This window comes from Molothrus aeneus, chromosome 24 (assembly GCF_037042795.1).
Source record: "Molothrus aeneus isolate 106 chromosome 24, BPBGC_Maene_1.0, whole genome shotgun sequence".
NCBI lineage: Eukaryota > Metazoa > Chordata > Aves > Passeriformes > Icteridae > Molothrus > Molothrus aeneus.
The window spans coordinates 199,400-217,728 of NC_089669.1; the positions used below are offsets into that span (position 1 = coordinate 199,400).

Here is an 18,329-nt window from a genome sequence, read left to right on the forward strand (position 1 = left end):
TAGGTAGGATCCTAACAGCAGAGCCAAGTGGCACTTTGAGCTTGATCCAAAATTGCCCCTTTGAATTGTTATTTATTTGTTGTTTAAGCAAAACAGAGCACAGGCCTCTCCCTGCTCAGTCACACAGGAACAGATGGATCAAGAGATCCTCCCACCCACTCACTCTTTGGGTTGTGGTGTCTCACCTCAGAAGTGGGTGAAAGAGTTGGTTGTAGTCCCTGGCCTTTTATTGAGTGCACCTGGTCCATTCAGTGCCTCAACATGCTCAGAGTACACCCGTGACCATGCTTGCTGTGATGGAAGAGCAGTGGTTCCTTTGATATGGAAGAGCTGGTACCTCCACACAGCTGCTCTGTCTCCATCTATGGAGCATCACTGTTTATTCCCTTCTTTCCCTTCCTTGACTCACAGTTGAACTACACCACTCTTCTTTTGGCTATGAAACAAATTAGAGCGTTACATATGCAACCAAGAAGTCAAGTAGCATCATTAGGCTTTGGGAGACAGCAGCCAGAGAAAAGCATGCCCAGGTAACAGTCCCTTTGTGTAGGACTTGGGACATGCAGGGAGTGAAGAACATGGGATGCACGGCTGCCACAGACTGGTTTGCATCCAGAGATGAGGAGCCTCGCTTGGGATGGGAACATGCTGCCAGCAAGGGCCTCTCCCACGCACCTCTCCCATGCACGGTTTGGCACACAGAGCCTGGGACTGTTTCATCCTGCAGAATCAAACTGTGAGTGAAATGGCGAGGGCAGCCAGCTCCTTCACATCTCTGGGTACAAAGGCCCAGCTGAAATAACTGTGATCACCACAAATGCCCCCCCCCAGCACAGTGTGTCCTTACCTTCATGGGAACACAGCTGCCAGCAAGGGCTGGCAACGCTAAGAAATGTGGTGAACGCAAAAGCACAATCATCAGGCAATGCATTTTAATTTTAATGGATTTTTAGGTGCTACTGTGTTTTAATACAGACACTGTGCAGCATTCTGCACCTGAAGGGGTCCGGGACCACGGGGGGCAGGGCCAGGTATGCTAGGAACAGGGCCAGGACTCCCGGGAGTGGGGTCAGGGCCCCCCAGGAGCCGGGCCAGGATCCCCAATGGCGGGGCTAGGAATCCCACAAGTGGGGTCAGACCCCCGGGAGGGATGAGGGCAAGGGGACCCCCCCTGTTCCTGCCCAGCGAGTGGAACTCCTGCGCCGAGTCACTCCGTGGGACAAGTTCAGGGAAGTCCCGCGCTGCCGCTGCGCCGGGCAGTGTCATCCGGGCTGGCCTCCCAGCACACTCGGCCCCAAAGCCCTATCCGGCACCACCGGGGGCCCGTGGGGCCGTGGCGGTCGGTGTTGTGGCGGCCCGTGGGGCCGTGGCAGCCCGTACCGGGGTAGTATGTGCCGTGGCGGCCCGTGGCGGGCCGGCCCGTGCCGGGGCAGTACGTGCTGTGGCGCACGGCCCGGCTCGCGGGGCCCCCGGGGCTCGCGAGGGCGGGCAGGGGTCGGGGGGGCCCGAGAGGCGCACGTGGCGCGCGGGAGGCGGAGCGTGGCCGGGCACGCCCCGCTCCCGCCCCCCGCGCCTCTCCGCCCTTATAGCGGCGGGGGCGGGGGCGGCAGCACTCGGCGGCGGCGGCACCCGCAGGTAGGGCGCGGGCGGCCCACGTGGCGCGACGGGACGGGCGAGCGAGGGGGCGAGCGAGGTGGGGGTCGGCGTCAGGCCCTGGCTATGGGAGCCCCACGCACTCTGGCAGCTCCGCGCTCCCTGGGGCCGCAGCTGCCGGCCCGGCTGTGAGGTCCTGGAGCCGGTGATGGTCCTGGGCCGTTCTTGGAGCGGGGGGTCGCCCTTGTGGCCGGTCGCGCAGCCCGTCCGTTCGGTGGCCGGTTGGTTCCACACCGGCGTTTGTGGCTGTGTTGGAACCGCCGCTCTGGTCTCCCCCGCCCCCGGACTGAGGGGGGAGCCATGTTTTGTTCCCGCTCTGCTGTGGCCGCGTGGTGAGGATCCCTCAGTACCCTGCCCCGAGCGCCCTCGTTCCTCTCTTACCGGCAGTAGCGCCCCGGGGTGGTGGTGTCCCCGGCCTCCTTCTCCCGGCGAACGGTGAGGATGGATGATGATGGCCTCGAGGGGCACGGGTAGCCCCGTTGCCCCGAGGTGGGGGGTCCCTGTCTTGGGGAGCTCCTCGTTTCCCCTGCCCGGCCCCTCAGGACGCTCCCCCAGCGTATTTGTGGGGCCGCGTGGGGGAATCTCCGCGCCATTTGAGGGTGCTCGATAAACTCCGGGGGGCAGGAAGGAGGTGATCACTGTGTGTGTTTGGCTCTTGATAAAGGCAGGGAGGGCCTGGAAGCTGCGTGGGAGCCTTGTCCTGGGAGTGGGTCTGCGGTATTGGGGTGCAGAGGGGTACCCATCGTCGCCATGGGAGCACTCCTGCAGCCTTCAGGGTGAGCTCAGCAGCATCTGGGTGAGCTCTGCATCGCGATGCCGCTCATACCGGCCTTCAGGTGACTCCTCTTGGCAGGTGCTCAGAGCTGGACCTTGGGCATTCGAGGCTGCTCAGGTGGGTGAGTCACCCTAGGCATTCAGCACCGTGATCCCCTGCTGGCTGTGCAGGATAGACTGCGGAACCGTGCTCCGGCTCCAGGAAAGGTCCCTTTAGCGCTTGTTTCTGCCTTGCTCAGGGAGGAGGTAGTAGTAAGGTCATGTTCGCCCCATAAGTGTTTGAGGCGAGCATCCACCCTCTGGTGTGCGAATCGGTTAGCTGGCGAGGCGTTGCGATGACCAGCAGCAGAAAGCTGGGGCTGCTAGAGCTCAGTGGTGGCTGGTGGTAGCTTACACTCGCTGGGTAGCAAGGGGCTGTCAGAACACTCCTAGAGCCAAGACCGACCGGCTCTGGTCCTGCGGTCTGCTCTGGTTGAAGCCTGGTGGCCTCTGGCAGGTGTTTGCTGGCCCCAGGGTGAGATGCTCAGGCTTAGCGGGACTGGGCTCCAGATATGCTGCTGGAATGCTTCACCCAGGGTGGGTATTGCAGGTCGGGCAGGAGTCCTGCAGCTGAAGGGTGCACAAATGCATCATGAAGGTGAACAATGCCAGAGGGTTTGAAAGTTGACTCAGACAAAGGGGATGAGTGTGAACAGGAGGATCATAAGGAAATTGTGAATTGTATCTTCGGCAGGAGAAGTGGGATTTGTGTCCTGAAACAGTAAATGGCCTGAGTGCTCACACCCTGCCCCTTAAGTGTGGACCTTTTGCACAATGGTTACTCATGTTCTCCAGCTTCAATTTTTTTCTTAGGAAAAAGGTGGGTTTCCTTAGTTGCATCACAAGGAAGCAGGTATAATGATTCTGGTTTTGTGCCTTTCTGTGAGCCTTAAGTCTTTTTGTGATGTACAGGCATCCCATTTTCATGCTAAGTGAGGTCATTTAGTGCTGTTGGATTCTCCTGGGTATCTTTGCGCTGAGGTTGCCTTGGCTGTGTCTGGAAGGATAGGAGCAGCGCTGAGAAATGGGCCAGGGCAGGGAGCAGGAGTGTGCTGGGTGTAAAGAAACTCCCCCAAGCTCCCGATAGTGCCTTTGTTGGGGAGGAACTTCCTTGGTCTTAGATGAACCGCAGGGGTGAAGGACCTCCCAATTACAAACAAGTTCTGCTAGTGTATGTCAAATCTCTCTGTGGGGGTGCCTGTGGCTGTCCTAGCTCCTTGGGAAGGTGTGAAACATTGTTCCCTTTCAGGAGGTGTTACCTGGAAAAGGTGTGAATGGTCGCGTGTGTTTTCTCTTGGCTCCTATTTGGCCCAGTTGGCCTGATTTATCTGGCAGCTAAGGTGGAAAATACCCAGTGATTTTCACGCTGTCATTTTATATCTCCTTTATGAGGAGTTGAAAAGCTGCACGTAGGCTTGGGAGGTGCATCTCATTAGGGCCCTGTAGTTCAAATCTACTGTTGCACTTTTATGGCATTTCCCATTTCCTCCTCTGGAATAAGCCTATAACAGGCTCTTAAGAAAGTAGGAGCCTCTCACTGGTGGTATCGGTATGACTCACTGTGTCCTTAGAGCCGCTGCAGAGTAGTTCTGTAGCTAAGGAAAATCCACGTGGGGCTGTAGTTAATTACTGGAACCACAACCACGGGAGTGCTACTGGGCCCTCGGTGTGACCTCCTCTCCTGCCTCCATCCCAGTGCTGCCTTGGTCCTGGTTTGAGGGCTGGGTTCTTGGTGCGAGTGTCCATCCCACTTCCATCCATGTACTGCTGGGTCCTTGGTGTGACCTCTTCTCCCACCTCCACCCTTGTGTTTTTGAGTCCTTGGTGTGCATATCCCACCTCCATCCTGATGCTTACTCATCTGTGGTTTGAGGGCTTGAAGGTAGCAATAATGTGGCAGTGGCTGGGATCAAAATTCAGACTCCTGCTCATAGGGAAGGGACAGCCAGTTCCGTTTGATGGTAACCGCTGTGACTTTTTGTGATTTTGCAGCCCCCTGCTTTGCCAAGACACCCGGAGCTGTCTCTGGCTGGCATTGTGGGTCTCTAATGAAAGAATGCCAATGCTAGTCCATACTACATTTTTCTCATTCTGAGGATTTCTGTGAGGGCACAGGGTGTCCTGGGAGCATTCCTGAGCACCGCTAGTGCAGGGAGGATCAACTTGGTGTCCTGGCAGAGCACAGCTTGTGCTCAGGGTGTGACTGGGAAACCCTGTGCAGGGGCTTGAGCACCTCCTGTCCCCACCTGAGACAGGGGTTTGGCTGGAAGCTGGTGCCATGAGAATCCCTTTCCCTAGGGATGGGGGGGACTCTGGGTGCTGTGCTGGGTGCTAAAGCTGATGTGAGCCCAGACTACATGCAAGAGCTGCTTGCTTCACATAAAATTCCTTTAACTGGTCTGCAAACCAGCCATGACCACAGCCAGGCTCTGGTGTAGAAATAAGCCAGGCTTTCTCCCTTGGGCTTGTTGGTATCTTGCTTAAGCTTGACTTCATGCTTGCTCACACCAGTAAGATGGTTGATCCTTACTGAGCATTGGTGATGCTAACAACCAGGCACAGCAGCCCCAGACAGGAGCTTCTCTGGTGGACACAAATAGCTGCTCATCTCTCTGGTTGGTTGGCTTCCCTCAAAGCTGCCAACAAACTATCCCAACACCTCACTTTGCAGGGCAGCTTGCAGCCTCTCTTGCCCTGTGCCATGCTGGGAGCGTTTTGGGGGCTGAGGAGCTGTGTCCACCAGAGAGTAATTGTGAGTGTCCAGGGAAAGACCGTGGCTGTGCCCGGTGGGATGAGCAGGATGATCTGTGCCTCTGCGGGCTGAGGCTTGTGCTGCCAGTGGGGGAGCTGGAGGAGGGTGGCTGCCAATGCTGTGCCCCATGGCGTCTGTCTGTCTGTCTGCGTGCTGGTGCTGGCTCACCGGGCCGGCAGACCAGGGCATGTCTGGGAGTGTGTTGGCCATTTCTGGTGGGAAGAGGCACTGAGTGGGCTGGGCTGCTCCTGGCCAAAACCTTGAGCTTGCCTGTGCGGGCTGCCGGCCTTGAGTGAGCCCTGCCTGTGCTGCTGACCTTGGCTCACCCCAGCAGCAAAGGCTGGGGCTGAGCAGGGCCTCAATTGACTATTGTCCTGGTGCAGAGCCCTTGGAAGCGCTGGGGAGTCACGTAGGCCATGTGCTGCCAGGTTAAACCCTGCCTGTGGGTGCCTGCTGGAATTAAAGCTCGGTGCATAATGCTCTAAACCCACTTAACTGGTGAAAGTGGTGTCTCCTGACAATCTCTATTTCGTCTCACTTCAGGCCAGAAAAAGGCCAAATTTGAAGGTATAGAGTGTTATAGGCTGTGAACAGCTGGTGATTGCCAGCCCCTTCATTTCCCCAGCAGGAGATCTCAGTTTAGTTTTAGGGATCAGAAGGAGAGATTCTGGGGGTCTGCCAGCTCCCCATGTTGGGCAAATGTCCCACGGATGTTTATGGCCCTGTGCTGAGCTTCTTGTGGTGAGCTGGGCTTTGAGGAGCTGGATGTGGCTAATTCTTAGGGCTTGGCTGATGGGAATGAGCTCCTGGGGAACAGCATCCCCCTTTCTGCTGGCGGCTTGAGGGAAGAGCTCCCTCAGGCAGTGCAAACTCTGCTGCTAGCAAGGGGCAGCTTTGTGCCCATCCTTCCTGGCCTAGGTGTTTCACTGATGGCATTTCTAGCCCAAAGGCTGGGTCCAGCTTACAAGGGCACCAGGTGCCCAGATGGCTGTTGGATAGCTGGGACATCCCTGGGCATCTTTTTGATGTGGAGATCCTTCTCTGGACAATGCTATGTCCATCTCAAGCTGGGGGAGCACAGGAGGAACAGAAAGCAGGAAGCAAAGACAGCAGGGCTGGGATGAGCCACTGTGGATTTCACACCTGCAAAGATACCAGATGAACCTCCGCTGGCTGCAGCACGAATCTGTGTGGCACTCGGCTGATGGTGGGTTGTGGGAGAAATATATGGGTCTCTCAGCTTGTTCTGCTCCATGGAGCAAGAGTTCAGGCTCCCTGCCTGCCCTGCTCCAGTTCCCAGGTACTCAGAGAGCCCTGCTCCAGGGGAAAGGCTTTGTGAGCTCAAAGGGCAGCAGGTGCCACTGAGTGTATAACCACTGTAGGGAAGCCTTGAGCTGGAGGGATGTGTGAGTAGAGGCAGAGGTGTGTTGTGCCTGGGCAGGGTCTTTGCTTGGATGGGGGAATGGCCCTCTTCCTTTGACCCCAAAAAGAAGTGATGTGAACCACTTCAATAAAGGCTTTGCCCCAGAAATACTTTGGGGCATTTGCAGTGCTCTATAAATGTGAGCCTCTGTCTTTCTGTGCTGGAGTCTTGCCAATCTGAGCTTTCAAAAGCACGGCAATTTACTGCATTATATAACTAAAAGTCTTGAAATCATGCTGTTCCAGGCCCCTTTGGAGAAAGGATAACTGCTTGTGGGTGGGACCTAGGAGATGGCAGGGATTTAGTCTTCTGAGGGATCTGTTTTGGGGTGATACCATCCTCATTGTCTCAATTCCTGCTCTCACTCTTGCTGTGCAGAGGAGGGTGGCTGTAGGCTACCCATTCCTGCAGATTAGTCAGGACTTTTATAGGGGAGCAGTTGTGATACTCAGTCATTACTTGGTCTCATCAGTCTTAATTACTGCAAATATGGTTATTTTATTTCCTAATCGGTTGAACTGTAGCTGGTTGCCTGGCAGCTGTGAATTTGATTTCTAATCACATCTTACATGTTGCAACTCTTCCAAAACAGCTGAAAATGTCATAACTATGTGTTCTGGTTGTTTTTGTTTTTTTTTAATTTCCCTTTTTGCAAAAGGGAGGGAATCTTTCCAGTTGGGCTGGCTGCCTTACATGTGCTTTATTTTTTTTCCTCACTTGTTTGAACCTAGTTCTGTGTGGGGGCAAGGAGTAAATCGTCAAGAAGCCTAATGCAGTTGAATCATGAGCTTTCTAAAACTGGTCTTTCTTATTAAGGATTTTCAGTGAGTCAGGGAAGAGTGTTGTGGCATGCAGAACTCATTGTGTAAATTCTCTGGCGTCAGACTTTGGGAATCTTTGGTCTCAAAACCTTGTTCAGCTCAAGGTTTTTCATTGTGCCTCAGCCATGCAAGAGAGGTCATGTCTAACCTGCCAGAAGCCTTTTCTTTTTACAGAGAGATGCCACCTCAGGAGGAGAAATGTTGCTTGTAGGGGAAGAAAAAATAAATTAACCAAGCCACAGTCATTTTGGAGCAGTTGAGCTCCTTGGGAGCAGTGAAAGAATTAAACCAGTGTATATGTCTCAGGAACAAAAGGGAAAAATCCCCAACACCTCATCAAAACCTCCTCAGCCTTTGCCTTGGATGGCTTTTATTGCCTGTAGTTTTAATTAGTGCTCACAAGTAGATTATATTCCTTGCTGGGAGCTTTTATAGCCAACACCTGGTAGTTTCAGCTTTCAAAAATGTTTTGGATAAATCATTGTGGTTGGATGATGCTTTAGGGTTCACTGAAGGCTGTGAAAGCTCAGTGTGACTCAAAGCAAGAGGTGGCGGAAGCTCCAGTGTGCAGCTTGTGTGGGGAGGGCATGTTCAGCAATTCCCAGTGCTCATGGTGGGTGGGTGGGCTGCTCTGTGTTCCAAGAGACCAGACTGCATTGGGAGTCTCTGTGAAGCCTGGCTGCTCCCTCGGTGGTCCCACGTAGGTGCCCACAGGTGTGTGTTGGCCCAGGGATCTGCCTGCAGCCAGACACTGGAGATGCGGCTCATCCGTTGAGTCCCAGAGAGGAAATCAGAGGAAACAGGCTCTGGCTCCTGGGCATAGTTCAGCTGTGGACGTGCCAGGGGCAGCGTCTTGTCAATGATTCCTTTGTTGGAGTGGCGGGTGGCTTGGAGCTGCTCGTGATGGTCATGTGTTGCGCTGGCCAGGATGCAGGAAAATACCCTGCCAGTGAAAAATCATTGTCTGGGTCACACTAAACTAGTCTTAGCAGCTTACAGAATCCAACCTCCTGTGCTTTTCTTTCTCTCGCCTTGTGTGGGTCTGGGGCATCACTGCAGCCAGGTGTCAAGTGGCTCTGGCAAACCTGGTGCTGTATCAGATAACTGCTGCCAGTACCTCCAGTGCCAGGTAGGAAGGAGCAGGATCTCCCCATGACTCTGGATCACCAGCTGTGCTTTGACCAGGAAGCTGGGATCCCAGCCTTGGATGTGCACCAAGTGACACAGAGTGAATGAAAAGGCAGGAGCCCGTAGTCCTGTAGTGTGTGCTATAGGGATGTGCCAGGTAAACGCTGGCATGTCAGCAGCCATGGATGAGATGGTAATCGCTGTGAGCTGGGGCGGATGCAGGCTATAAATAGGAGGCTGCACCTCTCTGAGCCAGCACCACACTGCTTTGAAGTTGTCACTCTGCCTGGCATGACCTCAGGAGCTCTGGAAAAGACTCTCCTGCTTGAAGGTAGCTTTTGCCCTTGAGTGCAAACTTGAGCAGCAGAGAGCTGTGGTGTGTGGGGTGGGCTCTGGTGAAGGAGCCTAATGCTGTCCCCTTGGCTGGTGGTGCTTAATATGGGTGAGTGAGGTGGGGGTACTTCTGGCTGTGAGGCTGGGGAGGGCTGCAGTCCATCAGAAAATGCCTTCTGAAGTCCCTGTGGGTGCACAGGAGTTCTGGGGCTGGTAGTGGTTTCTGTGGCTTTGCATGTTGTGACTCTTGTTTGTGAGCAGCTGCCCTTGCTACAGTTCCTTGCTGTGATGCCTTGTGCTGCTCTCAGCTGCCTGTACCAGCCTTCATTTGGAGTAACAGCGGCTCTGGAGTGTGATCTGGTTCTGCTGCTGTGTGGGCCCATGCATGAACAGCCTGACCTTGATGGCCTCTGGATTGCTCCCAGTCAGCCTCTCTGAGGGGATTCCACACCTCAGCAAGCCTGAATGGCATCTTCCTGTTTATTTTGTTTTCTAGTAATTTCTAGTTTTGAACTTTTTAAGTTAATTGTTTTTATACTTGGGTGCTTTGTGAAACCTGCCATAGCCTTTTTGATCAAGGAGGAGGGTTTGGATGCAGCTGGGTCTGGAAGTGCCCTGCCAGGGCCAAACTGCAGGGGAACCAGGCTCTGCTGGGACTTCTCAGTATGGATCCACCTCTGCCTTCTCTGGTGGCATATGGGAGCCTTCCTTGGTCACCACTCAGGCTAAGTTTAGCCATAGCCACTGACCTTTGGGGATGGTGGGTGTGCTGTGACACCCAACTGCCCTTTTTCAGCAGAAATAGGGGTGTCCTGTTTCGCTCGTGCATGGGGACTTACTCCCCCTCAGTATATCTGCATTTAATATCCTTGGTGTGCAGCTCCAGCTCTAGGTGGCCTGGGGCTTCCTGGGATTTTGCAGTGCTGGGGTTGCACTCCAGCAACCCAGATGCTTTGGGAGCTCTGCCTGTGCAGATGAGTCCTGGCTGCTGTCACAGACACTACCTGCCCTTTCCAGCTTAGGTCGGGATGTCATGTCTTAAATTCGTCACTTAAAAATGTGTGCTGACTGGGCTCTTAAAGGCCAGCTGCAATCTGAGCATGTGCTTTGGAGTGGCCCACTGTGCTGGTGATCCTGGGGTGATCTCACCTCACGGATCAACTTTCCTCATGGTGGTGGGGGCACTGGTGCTATGCCAGCCTTGCAAACAGAGCTTGAGCCATGCAGTTGTGTGCCAGGAGCAGAGAGAGATTCTGCTTTCAGCTGAGGCAATGTTTTGTCCTTTGCAGATCTTTGATCCCCAGCTGAATCATCGCCGACTTGATTCAAGATGCCACCGGCCATTGGAGGCCCTGAAGGATACACTCCTCCTGAAGGAGGATGGGGATGGGCTGTGGTCGTCGGAGCCTTCATTTCCATTGGTTTTTCCTATGCCTTCCCCAAATCTATCACAGTGTTCTTCAAAGAGATTGAGGTCATCTTCAATGCCTCCAGCAGCAAAGTGTCCTGGATCTCCTCCATCATGCTGGCTGTTATGTATGCAGGAGGTAAGTGGGGTGGAGGCAGTGGTGCTTGTGCTCCTGCATTACAGCACAAGATGCTACTCTTCTGCTGGGACTGGTGATTCCCACCCGGCTGTGGTGACAACAACCAAAATTTTGCTAACACTTTGAATTCTCTCCTTATCTGAGAGCAAAACCTCCCTTCATGAGTTTTCGTAAAGGAGGCTGCTCAGAAAGTTCCATTTAATGCCCAGAGTGCAAAAACCGGGTTAATCTGTCCTCTGCAAAGCTGTAAAATCTTTCCGGGGAATTATGACTTGTGTAATTCTGCCCTTGTCCTTGTTACAGTGAGTTGCAGATGCTGTGTCTACTCCCAGCATCCTCCTGAAGGCCAGGGAGCTGCTCTGCTACATGTGGCAATGTGGCTACTCTGCTCTTAGGGGCACTTTCAGATAAGACATTGATTTTTTTTTTTTTTTTAAATTTTTTTTTCCAATTCAGGGAATAGTGGGTGTATGTAGGCATCTGTCCTCAGTTTCTTGTCAGCTCAGTTGTGCTTGGAGTGCACTGAAACCTTGTGCCACATGTTACTGCTTGCTGGTGCCAAGCAGTGCTGTAGGCAGCTTGTGCTGTTTGAGAATGGTAGTGTGCACTGGAAGTACAGAGACATGAACAGAATAAGGCAAACCCACCTAAACCAAAACAGCTCCACTCCCTCCCCTGTCCTTCAGAAGCTGCCTTTTGAAGGCTTTTAACTCTCAAGCTGGGTGCTTTATGCATGTTTTTAGTGGGTGAACAGCATGCAGAGTGTTCCTGGTCTCCGGACCCTGGGGTCTTGTATGTGCCTGCAAACACAGTCTTGTGCTGGGCTGAAAGAAACACTGTGAGCCTGCTGTTGTGGCCACTTCAGAGGCAAATGGGAGCTTCTCCCTGCTGCCAGTCCCCAGCTGGCAGGTTGCCTGCAGCCTTGTTGGATTTGTGCATCCAAAGGACCTGACGTCAGCTCCCGGCTGAGCACGAGGCTTTTCCTTTGCAGGGAACAGGCTCTGCTTTGTCCTCGCTCAGCTAGCGAAGCGACCAGCACATTTCCCTGCTCCAATGTTGTAACAAGCTTGTAAACCATGTAACTGCCTTAATGAGACCCAATCTGGGCCATTCCTCCTCTCCCAATAGCTCAGAGCTGGTTCTTCTGGGGGCACTGTCTGGAGCTGCCTGGCAGCAGGGGTAAGAACTCCCTCCTCCAGTACTGGAGTAGTGGTTGTCCCAATGTCCCCCTCCCTCCATGGTGATTCTGTCCCTCCTGCTTTCACTGAGCTGTAGCCATTAAATTCTGGCAGCTGCTGGTCTTGGTCTGCTTGGCCATATGGTGGCTGGTGGCAGGGATGCTGGAAGTACCCCAGATCTACCTGGGTGCATTTTTCCTCCAGAAGGTGGTCAAGTACTGAACAGGCTTCCCAGAACAGTGGCCACAGCCCCAAGGCTGCCAGAGCTCAAGGAGCATTTTGGACAATACTCTCAAGCAGAATGTGGGATTGTTGGGGTTGTCCTTTGAAGAGCCAGGAGTTGGACTCTATTCTTGAGGATCACTTCCATCTCAGAACTTTTTATTCATCCCCCAGCTGCTGAAGCACTGGAATTGCTGCTGCCCCATTCATTCCTGCCTGAAACCAGACCCTTTACAGAGTCTGAATTGCACTGGAGCAGTTCCAGTGTGCATCCTGTTTTCCCTGTCTCCTAGGACACCTGCCTGCTTGGAGGCTGAAAAAGTAGTTCATCTTCTGGAGTAGTAGAATCTCACAGAGCTGGGGCAGCTTCTGTCCTGGTAGGGCTGGGTGTGAGGAAGCAGCATATTTCCCTACAGCTGCCCTGTGCAGTCATCATCAGGATGCATGGATGTCATGGTGTCAAATGCTCCTTTGTCAGCCCCATGTTGGGATTAGATTCCATTATTTACATGTTTTTGGCAGCTTGAGCAATCAAGTTAGATCGGGTAATGTTTAGTCAAAAACACTTCCAGTGAATCTAGAAAACAGGTATGGGTGTTGTTTTCCTTTAGAAAAGGGGGGGATGAGGAGAATTGCCCCTAGAGTACCTGGCACTGCCCAGCTGTGTGGCTTCCTGCTGATTGCCCTTTGGAGCCTGCTATTTTCAGGTGGACTTCCCGGAAGAAAGGCTGTGGCTGCATTTAGACTCTTCAGGGGCATCACATTTGCTGAGTTCAAGGTTCAGGTTTTGCAAAGTGCTGAGTGCTCTGTGCACCTTGTAATGTGGCAGCTCCCAGGTGCTGCTGCTGCCACCTCTCACAGGACCAGAGCCATGGCCCATCCCTGGTGGCATTGCATTGGAGCTTCTGGTAGCAGAGAGCAGAATGCTGTGGGGCTGGGAGCAGACTCTGCAGCACCAAGGCTTCTGTAACCTGCTCCAGGCTTTGTTTAAACTGGGCAAAAAGGTCAAGTACCATCTGAGGACCCATGAATAACATGTTGACAACCTCTCTGTCTGTTAATGGCAAAGCAAGGTCTGTTAATATTCAATGGATGTTCATTCAGTGTATTTAAATACATTTTAGTGTCTGTAGAGCATGCTTGGCAGTCTCTAATCACTGTTTGCTTTGGATTAAAGCGCCTGATACTGAAGCACTTAAAAGGGCAATTGGCCCCTGTCTGCATTAGGGGTAGCAGTGAAAACAGAAGCACCCCTTCTCCTGAGGCACTGCTGCTTCTCCCCAAGCCTGAGGAGCTTCACCTGCACCCAGAGAAGGTGTTTCCTCACAGCTTCATCTGGTCTTTATCAGAAACCTCTGGCAGGAGATGTGCAGTTGCTTTGGGGCTGAGACCCCAGCCCATGGTGGGTGGGTGGCCGCAAGTAGGGCAGAGCCCCCAGTGCAGCATGAGGCAGGTGGCTTCGGCCTGTTCCAAAGCCCTGTCTCTGGGGGCAGCTGGTGGCCGGGAAGCTCCTGTTTCAGCCCACAGAAGGCAACTTTCTCAGAGAAGTAAAAGCTTTCTGTGCTTCAACAATTCTCTCTCTCTTATGGTTGGTTTAGATTAGATATTTAGGAAGAAATTCTTCCGTGAGGATGATGAGGCCTTGGCACAGAGAAGCCTAGAAAAGCTGTGTCTTCTCCATCCCTGGAAATGGCCAAGACTGGGTTGGATTGCAGCAACCTGTTCTAGTAGAAAGTGTCCCTGCCCATGGCAAGGAGCTGGAACAAGATGATCTTTAAGGTCCCTTCCAACCCAAACCATTTTGTGATTCTCTTGTCTCCAGCTGCCTCTGAACCTTCTGTCCTTTCCCCTTACCCCAGTTCCCTCCCTGGGAGAGACAATGCTGTGTGAAAGCTGGAATCCTCTGGCAGTAAAGCTGCAGTGTGCTTGTGTGTGTGTTTGGTCTCTCATGCAAAGATAACTCCTCTCTGGTGCATCTCCTTTGTTTGCCCAGGTCCCATCAGCAGCATCCTGGTGAACAAATATGGCAGCCGGCCCATCATGATTGTAGGCGGCTGCCTTTCCGGCTGTGGGCTGATCGCAGCCTCCTTCTGCAACACGGTGGAGGAGCTCTACTTCTGTGTTGGGGTCATAGGGGGTAAGTGATAGCTCTGCCCTAGTGGGGCAGTGAAAGGAGCAACTTCAACCCGATAATTATTAGTTGATGTCTGAATTTGCATGAACTCTGTTTCTTGTCACTGCCTGGGTGCCTCTTTAGCTGGCAGCAGGGGCTGACTCCTGCTCATGCCAGCTGGGAAGTGGGTGAGTCAGTTGTTGGAATGGACTGTCTGGGACACTGGTGGGAATCACCATCCCTGGAAGTGTTCAAAAAGCATGTGGATGTCACACTTGGGGCATGGGTTAATGGGGACCTGGCAGTGCTGGGGCAATGGTTGGACTCCATTATTTTAGAGGACTTTTCTAACCTAAATGATTCCATGATTCTAAGTTGGAAATGGAGCTGTGAACTCCCCAGAATTGAAACCCCACTTGTATTACTAGCCCTTCTGCCAGTGCTGCTGGAGGCATCCAAGACTTGAGCCCCTTATCTCTCTCCTGCAGGTCTTGGACTTGCCTTCAACCTGAACCCTGCCTTAACCATGATTGGCAAGTACTTCTTTAAGAAGCGTCCACTGGCCAATGGGCTGGCAATGGCAGGCAGCCCTGTCTTCCTCTCTACCCTGGCACCCATCAACCAGCTCTTCTTTGGCATATTTGGCTGGCGTGGCAGCTTCCTCATCCTGGGTGGCCTCCTGCTGAACTGCTGCGTGGCTGGATCCCTGATGCGGCCTATAGGTCCCAAGCCAGATCAGAAGAAAGAGACCAATAAGGAAGTGCAGCAGGAGGCTGGGAAAGCGGGGAAAAAGGATGATGGTGACACCAGCACGGACCTCATTGATGGAAAGGCCAAGAAAGAGAAGCGCTCAGTCTTCCAGACAATCAACAAATTCTTGGACCTGTCTCTATTCACACACAGGGGCTTCCTGCTCTATCTGTCAGGCAATGTAATCATGTTCTTCGGGTTGTTTGCTCCCTTGGTCTTCCTCAGCAATTATGCAAAGAGCAAGAAGATTCCTAGTGACTCTGCAGCCTTTCTGCTCTCCATACTGGCGTTCGTGGACATGTTTGCCAGACCTTCCATGGGACTGGTGGCAAACACCAAGTGGGTCAGACCCCGCATCCAATATTTCTTTGCCATTTCTATTATTTACAATGGTGTTTGCCACCTCTTGCTCCCCATGTCCACCAGCTATGCTGGCTTCTGCATTTATGCTGGCTTCTTTGGCTATGCCTTTGGCTGGCTGAGCTCGATTCTCTTTGAGACCCTGATGGACCTGGTGGGAGCTCAGCGGTTCTCTAGTGCTGTTGGCCTGGTGACCATCGTGGAGTGCTGCCCTGTTCTTCTGGGACCCCCTATGTTAGGTAGGGTGTGCTGTGCCTGGAGAACTCACTTGAGGGCATGGTTTTAGTGGGGTGGTGCTGGGTTGGTGATTGAACTTGATGATCTTAAAGGTCTTTCCCAACCTTAATGATTCTATGGTTCTTTGACTCTGGCTGTCCTGCCTGGACTTGCTGAGTGGTGGTGGGTTCCCTTGAGCCATGGGCAGCCCATGGCACTGGGGCAGCAGTCTGTAGACCACTGAGGAATGGCCAAGGAAGTGGGATCCGAACCCGTGGCACAGGGTAGGGGAGCAGGGAATAAAGGAATGTGGGACAGGTCCTTGTCTGAATGTGAGGGTGATGGGCTTGGGCTGCTCTTGGGAATATCTCCATGACCTGGAGCTGCTTTGGGGGCTTCTTGCTGAACTGTATACTCTTGTCTTTTAGGGAAACTCAATGACATATATGGTGACTACAAGTACACATACTGGGCCTGTGGGGTTGTCCTGATCATCTCTGGGATCTACCTCTTCATCGGGATGGGCATCAACTATCGCCTGGTGGCCAAGGAGGAGAAAGCGAAGAAGGAAGGAAAGGAGGACGAGACCAACATTGATGAGGCTGGGAAGAAGAAAGAGGCAAAAAATGATGTAGCCCCCTCACCTCAGAAGAATATGGAGGGTGGTGTCAAAGAGGAGGAGAGCCGCATGTGAGGGACCGGTCTTAATCCCGGAGTGTCGGGGAAGCGCTGCTGCCCTGGTGTGGTGGCCAGGGCAGAGCTCCGCTGGCGCTGGGGGGCTGTAAGAAGTGTTTAAACCGGGTGTTCATTTTTAAACAGGCTCTGAATTGTCTTTCCATCTGTGTTAAAGGTAACAGGACTACACATGCAGTATCCTCGTGTGTCCAGGGGCAGGGGGCTTTTATAGTCTGGCTTTTTAACAGTAACATGAATGTACTAATATGTGCCTTACAGTCTCCATATCTAGCTGAATCTGAACGAGCCTTAACTCTAAACTGTGCTTTAGCTCTGTATTCTGCTTGGGGTTGGGGGGATATGTGTGTGTTTCGGGGAGTTTTCTTGTTAAAAAGCCATAAAAAGCAGGATACTGGATTTGTTGAAGCACAATGGGCTTCAGGGCCGGCCCTGGATGAATACTGCTTCACACGCTTCTTACTGCAGATCCTCTGCAGGGGAGATGCAGGCATGGGGCAAGGTGCTCCTTAACCCCCGTGCCCAGTGCCTCCTGGCTCTTTAGGTGGTCTTTAGGTATGTTTTGAAAACACTTTAGCTACTGTAGTTCTTTAAAATCCCTGTTTTTGTAGCTGTTCTCTCATGGGATATTCAGGTTGAAGAAAGATGGCTGGGGTTCTTGTTGGGCAGTGTCACCCACTCCAGGGCTGTGGCAGCCCTGCTTGCCCAAGCCTTCCTTGGGGACTGTTGGAGTCCCCCCTGCCTCCCCACTCTGCCTCAATAGTGCCTCTTCTCAGCCCAGTGCTGGGTGATGTGAAATGGGCTCAGGTTGTGCTGCTGGCATTCACACTGCTGTTGGCTGTGCTGGCCCATCCTGCCCATGAGGTGGGCTTCCACCAGAGCATCCCATCCAGCCAAGTGTCTTGGGTGCCTGACCTTGGGCAGAGTGGTAAGGTGAGTGGAGATGGTACATCCCTGAGACTTTTTCTGCTTTTGCTCTTTTATCTGTTAGAGAAACCTCTTTTACTTGCTTCTGTTCAACTGAGATCTTAAGGCGGTGGATGCTGAACCTCTCACATCTAGGACATGTAAGGGGGAGGAAAGAATTTGTACGTATTTATTTTTTATTTTTTAGTGTTGGAAAATATCTCAACGTACGTGGAGCAGGTTAATGGCTCTCAAGTTCTAGTAATGTTGATCAGAATTCATGTTAAGAGGCTTGAGTTTTTTCAAATAAACTTGTTTTTTTACAATTTACCCATCAAATGTCGAACTTCTTTCTTAGAAGTGAGATTTCTGTGTGCCAGATCACATGGATTTAGGGTCAGTTTTGAGGATAGGGTGAGTGGGGCTGTGGTGGGGCCTGACTCTACACTTGCTGTTCCAGCACCCTGTGGAAGCTGGACACATACTGAGAGGGTGAGATGCCCCCTTCTAGCTGGAAGAGGAGGCTTTGCTTAGCAGTAGGATGGCAGCAGCATAGTGTCCTCATGCACTCTAGTTTTAGAAACCTATAAAAAGCCTTGAGAACTGCCTTGATTGTGAGGGGGAGGGACATGCACTTAAAAGTCTGAATAATGTGCAGATTCTCTTGCTGTTTCCTTCCAGGCTGAGTGGAACCACACCTGTATGGGCCTGAAACTAAATTCAGGGGTTAAATGAAGGTGATCTTGAGGGAATTGTTCTGGGGTCTCTGAGTCTGTGGCAGCTTCAAGCCCTGCATTGCAACTGCTCTCCTTGCTCTCCCTTGTCTGCAAGGCCCATTTTGCTTTTTTTGGTCTAAATATCTCATAAAGCACCCTGAACTGTTGGGGTTTTTTTAAAGACTGTAGATTATTAAGCTAGGGGAGTATTTTGCAAAAGAGGATGTTGTACAATTACTGAGCTGTGATATTGTAAAGCCAGGTAATTGTATTTTTATAGATGGGGTGTCTGGTGGACCCCCAGAGAGATGGGCTCACATCACAATAACCAACCCCTGGGAAACTTGCCCTGTTATCCAAGTTTTTGTAGCTGCAGACAAGGTCCCCTCTGTGTGTGGGGTGGTCTCTGGTGGGATTCAGACAGAGCTGCAGGAAGGCCTGGGCTCTTCTGCCATACCGAACATTGGTGATGCCTGTTAGGAAGAGCATCTGTTCTGTGAAATGCAGAATGTGCTCAGCTCTTTTCTGCGGGTCCCTACCTCTTGTGGTCATTGGGGCTCCTGTCTGGGCTGTGTCCACAGCTGACATGGGTGTTCCTGTAGCCAGGGCCCCTGGAAGAGGCTCACTTAGCTAGGGCAGGAAGCCAACCTTGCTTCTAAGGAAAAAAGTGTTTAAATAATTTCCTGCTGCTGGGATGTGGCTGGC

General features: G+C 52.5%; 1 protein-coding gene across 3 annotated transcripts; it reads left to right on the forward strand.

Annotated features, from left to right (window-relative positions):
* Window positions 1-1,597: 1,597 nt before the first annotated feature.
* On the forward strand, window positions 1,598-17,238 carry SLC16A1 (solute carrier family 16 member 1). Of its 3 annotated transcripts, none has more exons than XM_066565134.1 (5): window positions 1,598-1,635; window positions 10,213-10,470; window positions 13,864-14,007; window positions 14,472-15,332; window positions 15,738-17,238. In XM_066565134.1, exons 2-5 carry the CDS (start codon window positions 10,254-10,256, stop codon window positions 16,001-16,003), a joined length of 1,488 nt encoding a protein of 495 aa, XP_066421231.1. In that variant the 5' UTR covers window positions 1,598-1,635; window positions 10,213-10,253; the 3' UTR covers window positions 16,004-17,238. The 3 variants fall into 3 exon arrangements, with proteins under 3 accessions (XP_066421231.1, XP_066421232.1, XP_066421233.1); XM_066565135.1 differs by lacking the exon at window positions 1,598-1,635 and adding an exon at window positions 2,011-2,088; XM_066565136.1 differs by lacking the exon at window positions 1,598-1,635 and adding an exon at window positions 9,011-9,032.
* Window positions 17,239-18,329: the final 1,091 nt, after the last annotated feature.